The 16,906-nt window shown below is 42.6% G+C and overlaps 1 protein-coding gene across 2 annotated transcripts in view; it reads right to left on the bottom strand.

Annotated features, from left to right (window-relative positions):
- RARB (retinoic acid receptor beta) overlaps positions 1 to 16,906 on the bottom strand; it is a 334,549-nt gene that overhangs the window by 183,156 nt on the left and 134,487 nt on the right. For both annotated transcript variants that reach the window (XM_063325207.1, XM_063325208.1), the window contains one exon: positions 12,732 to 13,229. In XM_063325207.1, coding sequence (XP_063181277.1) covers positions 12,732 to 12,909 — 178 coding nt within the window. In that variant the 5' untranslated portion in view covers positions 12,910 to 13,229. The remainder of the gene's footprint in view (positions 1 to 12,731; positions 13,230 to 16,906) is intronic.

Here is a 16,906-nt window from a genome sequence, read left to right as displayed (position 1 = left end):
CAAACTCATTGGAGCCGCTTTTGCCCTATGATACACGTCCTAGTACACAGTTTGGATCCAAAGTTATCATTCTGCCTCATACAGTACAAGATATTCTGAAATCAGGTCAGGCAAGATAAGCATTCTGGGGGAAAAGATAAAGGAAAAGTAGTCCATCCTAAGAAAAAGTCATACTTCGTTGTGACAGCAACCTTTCTTCATGCTCCTCCTAGCAAGCTGATGTCTGATCCTGGGCACAAATCCTTCAAAATAAGTCTCCCTGATCTTAGAGACATACGTTAGGTCAATGGTTCCCAACTTTCCGGACCGATAGACAATTGAAAACGATCAACATTTTTTCTCAAATCGTCACACACGCTTACCATCAACCTTGTGATTGGAAACTCGATAAAGGTGATGTGACTCAGCAGCGTGGCTCTAATGCCTTCTCCGTTACTCTTGCAGGATGACCAGTGCTCGGCGGACACAGGCAGAGCCCCCCTCAGCAGGTGCCATCTCCGAGAAACTTAGAAATTGAATTTGCTCACTGGCTCCCACATTTTTACAAGTTGTTTTACACCAAATCCCAGGAGCCAACTGCTCCTGTGTCATCATCCAGGCATGAGCCCTCTCCTAGACTGTGCTCTCCCCTTTTCTTGGCTGCCAAGAACCAGCCTCGCCTTCCTCAAAATCGCTTCTGCATCCCTCTCACCTCAAAGACAAGATCTCACTGAAGATGCCACCCTTCCACTTTGAGGACAAATACAAAGCAACTTCTCCAGTAAGGAAAGAGGGAGCAGAAACATTTTCTGTAATTATACGTATGGGATAAAATCACATAAGCACATGAACACCACAGGAATCAATTAAATAAAACCAGACACAACCAGACAACTTGCAGGAACAAGAAAGTAAAGTAAAAGAGTAAAGGGAGAGCTCCTGGGTGATGGGCAGGCAGTGTGGGGCAGGCAGACTGTGACTTGAAGCTACAGGTAGGGAAAGGGACTTGGGGTGTTGAATTTCTTTCGTGATTGTACATTACTGCATAGCTCTTTGCCAGCCTCAAACAACAGACCTGACCCCAAAACTATGTTTTTCTTCCAAAGAGAAGAAACCTGCTAGACCTCCAAAATGTGCTCACAGTGCATCTGATGCGAAAGGAGAGGCACCAGCGCCAAAGAGCCCTTGCAGCAGTAGGACCTCGGGAGTGCAGCTTTAACAACTTTGTTTAGAACTTCTGAAACACTTTTCTTTTTTTCCCCCACCAAAAAAGGCAAAGTTTGCCAAACAGGGGCACACATTTCTTATCACTTCATTGCGTTCTTGCTGGGACTATAACTGTGGAATCTTCTTGGCAGCCAAAAAAGTTTTGTGGGACCAGAACAGACTAAAAAAATGAATTACCAAGCAACACCTAGGGAGAAAAAATGGACAGATCTCACTCTGGTTTTATGTGTTAATGCTCCTGCTATGTATACTTCATCAGTTTTTTTAAATTCTGGGTTGTCCAGCATATAATGTTTCCAGTACTGTTAGAAACCCACCAGCACACGTGCAGAGCTCCTCATAACAGTGACAAAGGTTTGGCAGAAACCCCATTTAAACTGCCCGCATTAGTGACTTTCCATATACTTGCACTAGGGATGGATTGTCTCTGTTAGGCTTTACCTTGGTTATGGAACGCTCCAGCTTCGTCTTGGATGACAGGGTAAAAATTCTTTGGTTATTGAGAAAAGTGAAATGGGAAGTATTTCCAATATAATACTTTGGTATTTGTTGAGTTGAATAAAACTGAGCATTTTTTTGTGACTTGTGCTACACGTTTTAATTCACCTTCCCAAATAATTTACAGCAATGATTCACATTTTTTACTACAAGTAAATACCATTACCTGTTCTTAAAAATCTAAGATATTGTAATATGTTTTCATCGAGTTTGTGCGAGTAACTACATATTAAAATGGCAAACATCCCTTCCAATAACGTCCTGGCAGAGTTCGCTTCTCCTGCAAGTAATAAAAGCGGAGGAGAGCAAACTGTGCTCCAAGACATTTGGCTGCAGCACCACGGGACAGCTGATGCGTTCCAAATGTCTGTCAGGTCACTTTGCAACACCAACCACAGCTAATCAATAGTGAAATCTTTCTCTCTCTGGCTTAGCTGTATTTCTCTTTTTGTTAAGCAGAAGAAAATTGCCAATTAGTTGGACTCTGCCGGACCACGCAGCTAGGGGAAACGTACTGTCAACCTGACCGGTTCAGTTACGAGTTAGGATGATGCAGTTCAATTCTGATACTTAATTGATCACCGACTGCGCACGCAGGTTTTGTGAAATAAGCTGCAGCGTCTTACTGTTGGTCTTCACCAGAAGCAGGTCAGTCTCCACGGGCTGTCTTGTTTCTAAGATCCCTGTTGTTTTTTTAGAAGCCCCAAACTCAGATTTGCGTTTCTAGGATGCGAGCCTTTCTTCGCCTCCATCGCTCAACCCAGGAGTCACATCCTTCTTACTCTTCATACGTCTTCCTTTTCTTGATTTTGAGCTACTTGGAACAGAGATCATATCTCCTTCTTTGTTTGGAAACTATAGCAGTTTGTGCATTGCAGTGGTATAATAAATAAAAAGTAATAAAAACGTTAGTCAAGTCCTTAGAAAAGTCCCTGTTATTTTTACAATTACTCATGCTGTCGCTATTTAAGAAACAATGCCAGGAAGATCTAGGACTTGTCAGGGACTTATAACAATTTTTGTAAGAATACGCCATTGAAACGATGATGTTACCGACAGCAAAGTGTTTTGCAAGGTGTACAGCTTCTCCTGCTGCTTTTTCGAGTGTTTCTAACAGATGTTCAATTTCAAGTGGTCTGCAGATACCAATAGGCTGATGGTTCTGCAGGAATCGGAGCAGCAGATGTGCCCCGCATTCTGTTTTGCTATTCCCTTTATGAATTGATATGTCACCCCGTGGGTTTATAGCTAGTTAATTTTGTAATGACATCACTATTTCTATACTTCTAATGATTCTCGCAGGATTTAATTTCTCAAATAACAGAACTCTTGATCCTGGAATTGCTATGCGAAAGCAATATATAATAAACAGATTTGTTTACATGATATAGTTCTATTTCCCAGCAAATGTCTTTGCCAATAGCTTTCAGGTAATGCTGGTATGCAGGTGAATTCTTCCAAATCTTGCAGATTTACAACATGGCCTTGTTTCAGGGCTCTAGACTTAACGTCTGTGCATCTCTCTACAGGATCATTACCCTCAAACGAGTATCGCTCGGTGGCTGGAAAGAATGAGGATAAGGAGGGAACAAGGAGAGAAATAATGGGGATTTCCATTGGCTCTGCTGTAGCCCCTAGGTACTGCCCCTGTCAGATGCTGAGCTCCACGGCGGCATAACATCACCACTTGCATGGTACTCAAATAAAATCACAGCGCACAGGAAATTGCTCTGCGTTTTCCACTGACGGTGACCTGACTGCGACAGGGCAGCGCTCCGGCTTCTGGCTTTCAATCTTAAAAGGGAGTGGAATTTTTTCTCCATCAAATACAGTCGCAGAGGTGGTTACAGCCCAGGGGTTTTGCAAGCCCTTGCAGAGAACCTCTGGTAACAGCTGTGGGCTGCACAGAGCGGGCAGCAGGACAACACCATTCTCCCCTGGAGTATTCAGTACTGTTAAAGAACGTCCTTTTGTTTATATAGAAAATCAGGGGAAAGTGGGGACCTGATGCTATTACAGCTATATTTAAAGTACTTCTGGCTTTTCCTTCATAAAAACTAATTTTCAGGTATTTAAAAATTGATAGGGAAAAAACATTATGGGTTGTAAAAGGTGATAGTGAGGTATTTTACATTATGAAGTCTTGAAACATACCTGCAAACTTGTAACTTTGAGGAGTGAGAAGTGAAAACTGCATAATCGTACATTTCCCCCCCCCCCCCGTATCTCAGAAGTTACATTCCCACATTACTGCAAATATCAAAATACATCTTTAGTAAAAGCCAGCTCTTAAAAAGTGTCTAAATCTTAAATTTACAGAATGAACACCACCCGCTCTTACACATCCTTACTGATCGAGCTGAAAGATCAAGGCTTTGACGTCTAAGAAGCAACTAGATAATTTTTGCACGCATAGAGAAGAGGATGGACCTCCAGTCATGACCACGGGCAGAGTCTCCACAGCCCTTGTGGGAGCTATGCACCTGTGCTGGGGTCTGAATCCATCCCTAGGAAGGTAAAAGGACGAGGAAAGTGTTTTTGTGAGTTTTCCACAGCATTTCTCCTTTTTTTTTTTTTTAAATAACGTTCCGTCTTTATTTCTTGCAGTTCAGATTTCTTCAAAAAAGTGAGTATGAGCCATAGTGCAAGCCTTAGATTTAAACATATGAAACGCAGGAAAGCTAATGCTGAGGTTAAATCAAATTTGACTGGCCTTCAGCACTGAAAAATAGCACAGACCAAGGTCCATCTGGAGGTCCACACCTATTGCTTGCATACTTCAGCTCGCTTCCGTCTAAATTTAAGCTATAAGCAAGTGCGCTGTGTAACAGCAGGCAGCACACCAAGCCCTTTAAAAACATTTCCCCAGAGACACAGCACACAAGCCTTCCAGACCTACCTTCTCACACTCTGCTCTGGGCTCCCAAGAAATGCTGAACCAAATTCTCCCATCACCCGACCTCAGCATTTGTCCCCCAAAACCTCCCCGCCATGACTTTTAGCCCCTCTCCCAAATGCCTCAAACTATGGGATGAAAATCAGACTCAAAATCTTTGCTCCTCCGGCGTAACTAAACTGGCGAAGCTCGTTTGTGCAGGCGGCTGGACTTCCTTGTAGGCTTTTCTGAGAAACAAGGACCACCATAAACCAGCAGGTCTAAGCCCAGGGCGCATTGCCTTGGTCCAGCCTTCTCCAGCATGGAGATATGGCCAGACAGAGACTTCCAATGCATCTCCAGCACTTTCCCTCCTTCAAAACACGAACTCCCAGACAAAAGACGCACCCTACCGCCCATACGTTCCCCCCTGTGGAGACTATGAAGGAATGAACACACACATGTGGCTGATGTTGGGTCCGTCACTCAGTGCACAACTTCGGGGTGCTCAGACACATCAATCAGGAGCTCAGCAGCCTAACCCAGATGAGATCCACTATATTTAGGGTACGACTACTTTCTAAAAATGCATTATCTAGACAAAACAGTTGAGTATCTCAGGGATGCAGGTTCTGGTTTTCCGAATATTTCTGATATTTACTCTGACATTTCCTTCGAGCGCGCGTGGTGTTTTGAAAGGAAAGGAGTTTTCTGTTGCTTAAGGCCAGTCCTTCCTGTTTGTTAGTTTATCCCAAACCTAAGTTTGCATGGGAATAAAACTGTTGCTTTAAGTCTGATTTCAAACATGTGGTAAAGGAGAATCTAACAATTTTATGAGATATAGTTACTTTTGTAGAGGGTGAGTTTGCCCTGGGGAATTTTCTGACTAGATTTATCACAAGTTTTTTGAACCAGATAATTTTGTTTGATAGCACATCTGGCAGCATCATAAAATCTTGACGTCCCAAGCTATTACACAGGAATTACTTTTGTAAATCATTTATGAATATTACTGATGTAGGCCTATTCTGGGCAGTAAGAAAGGAAACGGAGCGCTGAAGGACAAAGGAAGGGAAAAAGGATTCCCTGCCCTTTCGGGGCTCATCAGATAGGGTGGGTATTTATCATTTTAAATGGGAAACATGCTGTCATCGATACAGCTGAAAAGTCCACATAACACAACTTGTTCCCCATATTCCCTAAATAGGCAAAAGGGGAAGAAATTCTAGCTGAGGAGAACCATAAATCGATCTCTCCTGATGAAAATTTGTCCTATCTGAATCTTAAATAAGGCTTCCCAATTAAAAGCTGCATATTTAGTAAACATAAACTAACAACCCAAGGTGAATAAAAGGGGAAAGTCTTAACAAGGCCAGCATGGAGGCCAAAAAAAAGAGCACATTTTAGCTAAAAAAAAAAAAAAAAAAAGGGTATTTACAAAAGCCCCATGGTGACATGACTGAATGGAAACTCTCTACGTAATTAAAATAACATGATTAGGCTTTCTTAAAACTGTAGCTGCTAAACATATGCCTTCAGATGGAAACCTGGCAAAACAAAAGCTTATGTTCACCTGTAATGCCATGAACTATCACAGGATTAACAATTTTGGAAGATTGCACCCATTGATTTGTATTGGAAACACATGAGACGCTGAGAACACTTTGGGTACCGCCGCCCCGCCAAACCCAAAGCCCAGCATTATATTCCTTTTGAAAGATACACTGTGTGTTTCATTTGCAATGGATGAGCCGAAACCAAACACACCATCACCAGGCAGAGGGGCAACAGAGGGGTCATCCATAGCACATGGCAGCGGGGGACTGGAACCAGCCCTTCGCTCTTCATTCCTGATGTCTCCAACACTGGGAGCTACTGGGTGTTATTTCTGCTGGGCCAGAGCAAAGCAAAAGGTCATTCGCAACACTCTGCAGAAACATATTTCCAGCCTTAGGTAAGAAGGCATTCTGTTGGGGAATTTCGTTGCTTCAGGGCCAATAAGAAGGGAAGGAACAATTCTCTGACAGCTCCTGTTAGACTTCCAAACGCCGGGGTCCTTCAGACTACAGCAGGTCTATGAGGGATGCACAGAGCCACTCTGGAGCACGTGCCGGAATTACGGCACCGCTCCCCCTGCCAGAGCAGACAATTTCTAAATTCGGCTCCCTCCCAGGAAACAAATTCCTGTCTATACACACCCAGAACTGATTTCTTGCAGATGAGCATGCTGCCCGCTAAAATGTGAAGCGGGGTAGAGCTACGGCAAGAGGCACCAGCTGCTCTGAGTCGAGAGGCGCTCCCTGCTTCTTTAGAAAGTGGCAGAACTGAAAGGAGAAGCTCTAACACACCTGGAAAAATAGGTTTAAATTATTGATAGTTTCAGATTAACTAGAATCAGAAAACGACAATGTAACATAGTTTGATTAATCAAAGCATGGATGCTTTCAAGCTGCACAAAGAGCCCAGACAGGAAAAAAACCCACAACAAAAACAAAAGGAAGAAGTGGAAAGAAACGATGGTTTCCAAGGTCATAAATGATATCTGCAGGGTATCATCTGGACATTGCTCCTCAGACTTGCCAGCATGAGGCAACGCTGTCCGTAGCTAAGAAATCTGATATTCATACTCTATTTATGCCACTCTTTCCGAACGCAAACACATGTTCTGTCGTTTCAACAAAGATGTGCAACACATGCACCAAATAGGTACAGAAGTCTTAAAAGTCATCTATTAATTGCAGATACATGTAAAGGGCTACATAGCAAGCCTTCCTAGGGAGACAGAACAGGAAATAAAAGGGGAGACAGACACACTAAAATTAGAAGGCATGAAAAAGCTCAACAACATAATCAAGCAAGGTTGATTCGTGTATTTTTTCCTAATTCAATGCAACTACTATAATATTACTTTAGACAATTCCAGACTGCCAAAGAGTGCTGAGGGGTTGGTTTGTTTTTTTCTTTTTAGTCCATTACACACAGCGCTTGCCTCTAACTATACCAAGGGAAGAAAATCCATCATGTATTAACCATACTCCAACTTCCAACAGAAATATTCCCCATTTTGTGAAGTAAAGCGAGATGTGGGAGTCCTTGACCTTCTAAGTAATTAAGGGAAACAGAGACATTCTTGTTTTTATTAGAGAGACACTAAACTATTTGAAAATAATTTGAATAGCTGGAGAATTAGTGTATTTGCCTGTTCATGAGTAGTGCAGATAGTTTAGAGTTCTCTTGGGGGCAACACATCGTAATGAATATCTGCTATTCATATTTAATGCAATCTGCCAAAGAGTGCTTTTGGGAGGACTTTCTGTGTCAATATAATGATTAACAACAGAACTGGAAAAGTAAATGAATTCCTGCAACGGGTGGGGCTGGCAAAAATATCTTGCAGTACTACACCAGTAACACTGGATTTAACTGTACTCTTAATGATACCAGTGGAAAATCCATTTCCCAGGAAAAAAAAAAAAAAAAGCAAGCAACCTTTAAGTTGGAGTTAAAGCGGTAAATAACCAGTGGTGATGGAAGGAAAAACAATTCCAGCAGAAAACAATGCTTAAAACAACAATCTGACAGGCGAATATGTTTGAATACTGACTACTAAATATAATAATTAGTATTTACGTAGCACTGCCCATAAGTAAAACCTTGCCTACATCTTCCAGTTCTTCAGATGATCTTACTTTCCACACATTTTCTCATACCTAAAAGACTTACATAAACCAGAATATAAAGTCCATTATTCTTTACAACGCACTTTTAAAACACCCCAGATAGAAAAGTATGGAAAAGCTTGGCTAAAATACAATGAATGACTTTAGAACAGATTTTTCTCCTTGACATCCCAACAGCCCTCTACATAACACATTCAGATTTTTATGGTTTTTTTTTAAACTATCTGGATGAAGCAATCTTACTAAGTTTATATAAATTCCAGGACATTCTTGTATCAGGCTCACCGCTCTCCCCTGCCCCCTTACCAAGCTACTCCTACTCCTTCACCCTTGCAACAAATGAAGGCAGAGTATTGAGGATCCAAAGGATCACGTCAGCAGACTAAGGACCAAAATGTGGTGGGGGGCTAGAAGTAAAATATGGGGTCGCTCCCATCGAATGCCACGGGCTCCATGCATCAGTCCATTAAAGCAGGATGCCTGAAGTGAGATGCCCAACCCAAGCAGAAAAGGAACAACTGTCAACCAAGGTGTTTTATTATTTAGTGTCTCCCACAGTGGCTACTGCCCAGACTCTAATTTGATCTAGGATACACTCATGGATTATGTTCATCATAGCATTAGCTCAAATGAAGTTTTTTCCTCCCCATGCCGCGGTCTCCAGCTCACACCAACTGGCTTTGTTATGTAGTGGTCTTCACCCATGTTACAGTAATAAAATCTGACTATTCTGGTGAAGTAACATTACAGAAACCAGTCTTATGAAGGTGCTCTACCAATGAGCAGCATGGCTTCATCTTCCCTGTGCTGAGATTTGCTGTGAAACGGCAACACTCTGGTGTGCCTTGTGGTTCCACCAGCCATAACATAAAGACAGTACTTTCCCCATCAGTTTTAAACTCAGGATATAATAAGATGATCTGTGTGGCTTTTACATACGTTCCTTCTCAAATTTCAGGTGGTGCTTCAATTGATCAGGGTTTTTTTGGTAGTTTTGTGGTTCCTTTTTTTTTTTTTTTTTTTAAAGACTAATTCTATAATTAGCCTTTTTCAAGAAATTAAAAGTTGCACAACAGATGCTTTACAAAGAAAGTGAACTCTTTCTTCTTAAGCTGGTATTCTCACATTGTGACAGCCGCCTTACTGGTCTCTGGCAACAGCATTATCGGCGTTAGGTCTCAGGATGGCAAGATGGGCCCCTTCTTCTCAGGACTAATGAGGAGCAACGCCACCCAGATACCAGAATTGCCTGTGCGTGCCTGCATGACCGCTACTCACCTCAATCTAAGATGCTTTTACTTTAATAAGAGGTCACATAACAAACGTTTGCCCATGCTCATTTATGCCTTCCCCAGGTATTTCACCAACGTTTTGTGATTTTCCTATTGCAAACATGTCAAGCTCTGCAGGGCTTTTGTTAAGCATCCGTTTCCCACAGCTGCTCCCAGTCCGGCAGAGGGCCGAACCCTGTTGGTCTGGGACAGGCTGGCGCACGACCCAAAAAGCATGGGAATGCCTCCAGTTTGGCCTTCCCTTACCATTTCTAAATGAGCTAAGCAGTAATCTCCTCAAATAATCTTTGCCTTTTTATTTATTTTTTTTTAATATAGAAGCAATTCCTCATTATTAATGCAACTGGGCAAGCCTGCATGCCATCTGATCTCAGGAGCAAAGACATTGCTCTATGCTGCATGGGGTAATACAGTGGTAGGTAAATCAATCGGACTTATAAAAGTAACGACCTTCTTGACCACGGTCTTGTTCGGTGTTAATGCATAGTTCATGTATGCGTAAAAGCGGTATTTTTTCATCTTCTGACCTCTTTAGCACTGTGACCAGCCCTCTAATTATTAAGTATTTTGCACTATGTATCTCAGTATAAAAATAGAAGCCAAGTCACAGGTCATGGAGGCAACACCAGTATTAACATCAATGAAACTAAATCACCCCATCCTGGACGCTTATTGTAAGCCCCTTGTACTCACAAAATTAGTATGTCTAAAATACTGGTGTCTGTTTAACGGGGCTGGAGATACCTACCCCAACTGTAGATTAAGATAACTTAATGCAACCTGATATATGCTTATATGCCATCCTGGGAAGTCTAAAGCCAAGACAGAACAAAATAAAACAGGACAATAATATGAAGGTTTAAATGGATGTAACTTTCAACAATTGCTGTTGAACTGTGTTGTTTTAAAAAGATTAGAGACATCTGTATAGCATTCCTCTTATGTAAAATCATTTCTATTGGATTTTGCTTGAATGGAAAGAAGCTGGAAGATAAATAGTAGAATAGCTTCAAGCATATAGAGGAGAGTGGTTTGGCCAAACTTTGATTTCTTCAGGTCTTTGCAAGAGAGATTTCTATTCTTCTGCCACTCAGTATAAGTTCTAATTTTAACAGAGGCCATCAATTATACCGACCTTGGCCCACGGGTGACTTCAATGTAAAAAAAACAAAACAAAACACCAAATTACAAAAATATCTACCACCAAAACCCAAACCCTGAAACATAACCCAAAGCTCAGCTTGCTTACTAACAAGAACTTGCCTCCATAACTCTAGCGATATTAACCTCAAGCTCCAGAATCCAAAGTCTACAGGCTTCGAAACAAGACAGACTGTCACCACCACAGGTAAGAAAACAGAGTATTACAAACCAGAACAGTCATCCTGCAGGGGACTGTGTCTGAAAAGAAATTCTCATTCAAGTCACCCTCCTCCCTATCTTGCCAATTTTAGCTGGTATTTTCAAACACTATTGCCTTGAGCTATGCACAACAGCTGCCAGGCTTTCATGCTCAGTCAACGCCAGCCAGTGCTGCAAAGCACCTCGATGAAAACAATGCCCTGAAAATGCTGGGACCAGGGCATGAAGACACAAAGTCAAAGATTCGGTAGCAGCCACTTATTTGCATATCCACAGAAATTCATACTTAGCACCACTTTTTCCAAAGGCTGAACACTGACCCGTTTATTAATTATTAGTAACACATCCGCAGCACAGTCTTAACTCCATGAGAACAACTCACGGAAAAGAAAAACTCTGCAAATCTGACCATATACATTTGGTATTTACCAATGTACGCCTCAGAAAAAGTTCCCATTAACTAGTAACACTCTGTATCTTCAACAGGTGAACATTCTTGCAATATCGGGGGATAAATTCAGCACAGTATTCTGATAATTAATCAGGATAATTTCTGACAGGATTGGAAAGTCAAACAGTTACTTGTAGACCTCCTGGATGAAAGAGTTCCATTTTTCATCCCTAAACACCCTACATTAAAACAGGGCAAATAAAAGCCTGACCCGATTGTACCTCTTCCTAGGTGTGACTGGATGAAAACTGTCCATGTAACTGGAAAAAAAAAATAACTGCTTTACTTCAAGACTGCCCAGTCTTCAAATAGGTGTATGTGGGAAATGAAGCCAGAATTAGTATTAGGCAGCACAAACCCCACAACTTCACTCTTCAAAAGTTTTATCTTCATTGTGGTTTCCCATTCGTGTTTGGAGCTCTCAGTTTGGGTGCTTTCTGTTGAAAGTAGTATTAGGGGCACTGCTATAGCAAGCCTTCTTTTCCTTTAGTAGAAAGTGTAGTAGTTCTGCAAATATGCTGTTCAGTCAAGACCTTTTCTTATTGAACAATCCCAGTAACGTATTTAGACAAGCACCTTCACAACAAACTGACCTGCAAAGCTGTATACAGACTGTTGTTCCTCACACGGGTGTTAAATACCTCAGCCACCCACTGCAAAGACCTCCAGAGATGTACCTTGTCTGTGTGATGCTACTTAAAGGGTTTATACCTGGGACAGCTTTGTTTGGAGCGACTTAAACATATATAAAACTAAGACCAAGCAGAAAACACGTCTTCATCATCAAGTGATAAAAGCAAACTTGCCCAGCTAATACAGTCAGAAGTTCTGAAAATGTGAGTGCTGCAGGTGGAACCCAACCGTAGACTCAAGGGCTAATTCTGCAGCCACAGGCAGCTTACAGCTACTACCCGTCCACTGGGCTGCTCTTCACAAGCTGCCCGGGAAGAAAGCAGTCACTTACGGAAGAAAACTAAAGCAGTATTAATTATTTTGCAACTTAAGATGAATCATCACTGCTCATGAATACGCGTTGGCCGATTTTTCTTTGAACACAACATCAGATTCTGCAGCTACCACGACAACGCAGGATATGCCAAAATCCATTGCAGGTTTTATCACTCCTGGCTTCCACAGCTTTGGTATGTCATATAGTTGCACGTTTATGCAAGACTAAGTGAAAATGGTACTTCAAAACAAATGCATGTGAAAATGGTACTTCAAAACAAATGCATGCTCTTTGCCCAAGTGAAATACATCACGGATGAACGACTGCAATTGCTCTTTAAAATAATTTCAGAACGAACACGATCAGTCTTTGTTAGAGGAAAACTGGTCAATGAAAGCCATTAATAGCAAGCACTTACTTGCAGGTGACGGGGTGCTGCATCCGCTAGTTGGTGGGTGACTCTGGAGTCCATGGAGGGAAGGTAGCGGCAGTCCACCGATGACTGGAGGAAAAAGCAATGGATATGGGGCTGCCGGATAGTGAGTCATATGTCCATTCACTGCTGGTACTGGACATGTGCGGCTGCTGGTTGTCATGTTAACACCTCACAGTGTATAAATATTATGTTGCATCACTCCAGGCCAGCAAATAGGTATCTCAACTTGTGAACGAAGAGGGCTGTCAAGCCTGCAGGTACGGCTTGAGCTGGATCGTGTGATGAAAATGCAATTCACTAGATCAGGTCCATCCTATATTTCATCGCTGTTTCCTACTGTTCCCTTTTCCAGGACATTCTTGCTCTGCAGACGGTGGACAGAAAGTCTTCTCACTCTGGGTATCAGGGCACAGCCCAGTTGCTTCGGCGAGTGTTTTTCTGGGAGGTCAGTTGCTCTCTAGAGATGCATGCTGATACAGTCTGTGGGAAGAAAACAATATATTGGTTATAATATACAAATTTTTAATATATACGCACAGAAAATGCTTTTATCCTTTTGCTACTTTTGTTAAGTGATTACTTATTTATCAGTGTCCTACAAGATCAGCTTGATAGTTACCTGGGGGTAAAATTCTCACTCTACTGAAGCTAATAGCAGAACACTCATTAACTTGATTTCCCTGGCTGATGTGTTACACCAAAAGTGATTTGTGGTCAGATACAACCTTGTTTTGGAAACTGTCAGTTTTAAAACTGACGCATGAATAATTACCTGAAATATTGATACTTGGGGAGAACAAAAAAGAATATCAACTTCTGAAAAATTTACGTGTACATGAAAGCTTTCAGTTTCCCCGTAGAAGTTTCAGAATGAACGACACTGAGGAGGTTCTCTGCTCGCTTCAACGCCACGGCTCAGGCAGGGCACTGTGGAACTGCATCCGAGGGTGACTTTGTATTAGGCTGTTACAGCACTAATTGTTTTACCAATGACTGTTCTCAGAAAGGATAGTTAGTCGCCTTATTATCACTTAAGAGAGACCTCATTGATCATTCTCTCTCTTTTTTTTTTTTTTGAAGGGGGGCAGGGAGGGTGAACTGCCTCTACCACCAAATAAACAAGCACTCATCACTTCATAAGCTGGGTGAGAGACTGACAGGATGGCGATACACTGCTCCTGTGCTCTGCTAGGGAACTCGCTTGCTGTCACAACCGCCATCCTCTACATCACCCAGAGCTACACACCCCGTCCTCGGTGTTTCACCCAAAGGGCTGGCACCTACCAAGGGGTCCTCATTTCCTCAAGTCTCTGCATCAAAAGCCTTAGGGTGAGAATGGGGCGCTTCTCGTGCTACTCTTGGCAGTGAAATTGCTCCTGCCATAGCTGTTCAGGTCTATGTCCAGCAAATGGCTGGTCTTCTCAGAAACAACATGCTTGTGCAACACCAGTAAAGTGCTACTGGTGTCATGAGAGCTACTGTTCTGGGCCCCCAGTTCAAGAAAGACAAGGAACTACTGGAGAGAGTGCAGTGGAGGGCTACAAAGATGATCAAGGGAATGGAGCACCTCTCTCATGAAGAAAGGCTTAGAGACCTGGGTCTGTTTAGCCTGGACAAGAGAAGACTCAGAGGGGACCTCATCAATGCATACAAATATCTAAAGACGGGTGTCAAGAGGATGGGGTCAAACTCTTCTCAGTGGTGCCCGGTGACAGGACAAGCGGCAACAGACACAGGCAGAACACAGGAAATTCCACCTCAACACGAGGAAAAACTTCTTTACTTTGAGGGTGGCAGAGCACTGGCACAGGCTGCCCAGAGAGGTGGTGCAGTCTCCGTCTCTGGAGATATTCAAAACCCTACCTGGACGTAGGAGTCCAGCCTGCTCTAGGTGACCCTGCTTTGGCAGGGGGTTTGGACTAGATGATCTCCAAAGGTCCCTTCCAATCCCTATCATTCTGTGATTCTGTGATAACAGGAAGGCTGCAACTGCTCCATACTGTGAACATCACTCCTGCAGGTATTTCTGCAATGCTCTAGGCAAAAGCCAGCGAATGCTGCAGCCAGTTTCTGAGCACCACCCTGCACAAGGACTTGCCCATCTCCTCCAAAATGTGCTGTTGGGGGAATATGGGTAGGAACCACAGAACAAACTCAGCCACCCAAAAGCAAGGCAGTCCAGGGCTACCTACAGGCTTTGTTTCCTGAGACAACGTGTTACACCTTTGCGTCTGCCACAGTCAGTGATCAGTAACAACATCCACTGCCTATATAGTGTTTTTATTTGTAATTCTTTAAAATTATAGCCTGAAACCAAAGGCAAGAAGATTTTTGGGTGGGAAAATAAAGGCAGTGGTGAAATGACTCGTCAAGGTCACAAAGCAATGCCAGAGGAGGGAAACTGCGCCAACGCAACGGTGACTGTCTCTACCACCACTCAGTCTACTAGTTGTCAGTAAGAATTCAAATGAGCAGGGGAGGGGAAAAAAAATAAAAAGAAAAAAAAAAAAGAAAAAACCCAACCCCGATTGCATGTGTTTGCCTGTCAGAGAGCAGCGGAGTGTTTCTGCTCTGTGTGGAATACCAGCAAAGGTTACCAGCTGTGCATGTTTTCAGACAGCAATTTCTGCTGAGTGCAGCCTGCTCGGGGATAACAGAAATGTGGCTTGTAAGTATTTGATAACTGTGTAAATTATGCACAAAATACCTTTAATGCTAATGGAGACAGACGTACGCAGAGATGAGACTGTAACAGGGGGTATAGAGAGCTAATACACAGCTGCTGGCCACGTCGAGCTTCAGGACCACAAGCCTGGAGACCGGTGAAACCAAGCAGATCTTTTGAGGAACCCTCAACAGCAAAAATACATCGACCCATTAACAATACAAAACGAGATGAACCATTGCAGGTGACTGTTTTAGCTAGCTAAAGCTTTACGAAGTTTGACAGGGAAAGCCAACCATCAAAGGAATACGCAAAGAAGTAATGTTTTCTAAAGCAATTCCACAAGAGCCAGCAAAACCACCACACTTCAAAATGTTTGCAAAAAAACAAAGAAGGGAGGGATGTAGATGAAAACCAACCCTCCTCAAATCTATGCATTAAATTAATCATAGACCAAGGCCACCTATTTTCAAATTATTTAGGGCTTTGGAAATAAAATTAATCTTGTAAAACTATGTAATACCTTCAATTATATTTCTATTAGCCAGAAAAATGCAGAGCGCAGCATAAAGTATAAAAATTCCCAGAACCACAACATTGGATATATCTGTATATTTAAGTGACAAGTATTCAGAAAAGAAGCAGTTCCTCCAGGACGGATGGAGGACAAAAAAGGGCACTCAGGAAACTCTTTGGTCACTTCCTCACCACCGGAGGAACACGTTGTGTGATGGATCTGGTGATGACAAAATGCAGCAATATTATAGCTCCTTAGTATGCAACTCCACATGAAATACCTAACAGTGCCAAAACTAGATTATAATCCTATAGTTCTGCATGCTTATAATTTGATGTGAGATGTAACTATATACTGCAATTGCTACCAGAAGACAAGTTTCTCTTGTCTTACTCAAAAATCACCCTCCTTTTACCCTTCATGGCAAGAAATATCCTGCAGATCGGTGCGCCAGACAGAAGCTTTCAGAATTTGTTCCTCTGCTTTTCTCTCCAATTTAAGGCAGAGAGGGAAGACGGTGCAAAAGGTATGATACTCCAAACAGAGTATCATTCAACCCTAAATAGTGTCCCTCAGGAGCAGCAGGATGTTATAAATATCTACATGGCTGAACATCTGTATGGTGGCCCACAAGAAAATCATAGGCAGACACCTACATTCCAGCAACTCTGTCCACGTAAAGAAGCGTCACCCATGCTCTGAGCTTACAGAGGGACTTCAAGTCACCAGCTCTGCTGACACAGATTGTGGACCCATCACCTCCATCCCTGCAGAGCTGCAGCACAGCAAACCCAAAAATCAGCTGTCCCCATTCATGCCAGTTCCATGGCACCAAAGACAACCCCTAAGGGAAGATTTCACCCAAGTGTCACCAGACTGACACATTCACACCCATCAACTCACAGATGAAGATCCCAGCATTGCGCATCAGCCGCAGGCATCTAGGCTGCAGATGGTTTCAAGGTGAAAACATCT

This window comes from Chroicocephalus ridibundus, chromosome 2 (genome assembly GCF_963924245.1).
Source record: "Chroicocephalus ridibundus chromosome 2, bChrRid1.1, whole genome shotgun sequence".
In the NCBI taxonomy this organism is placed as follows: Eukaryota; Metazoa; Chordata; class Aves; order Charadriiformes; family Laridae; genus Chroicocephalus; species Chroicocephalus ridibundus.
This window is presented reverse-complemented; position numbering and strand designations above follow the sequence as displayed.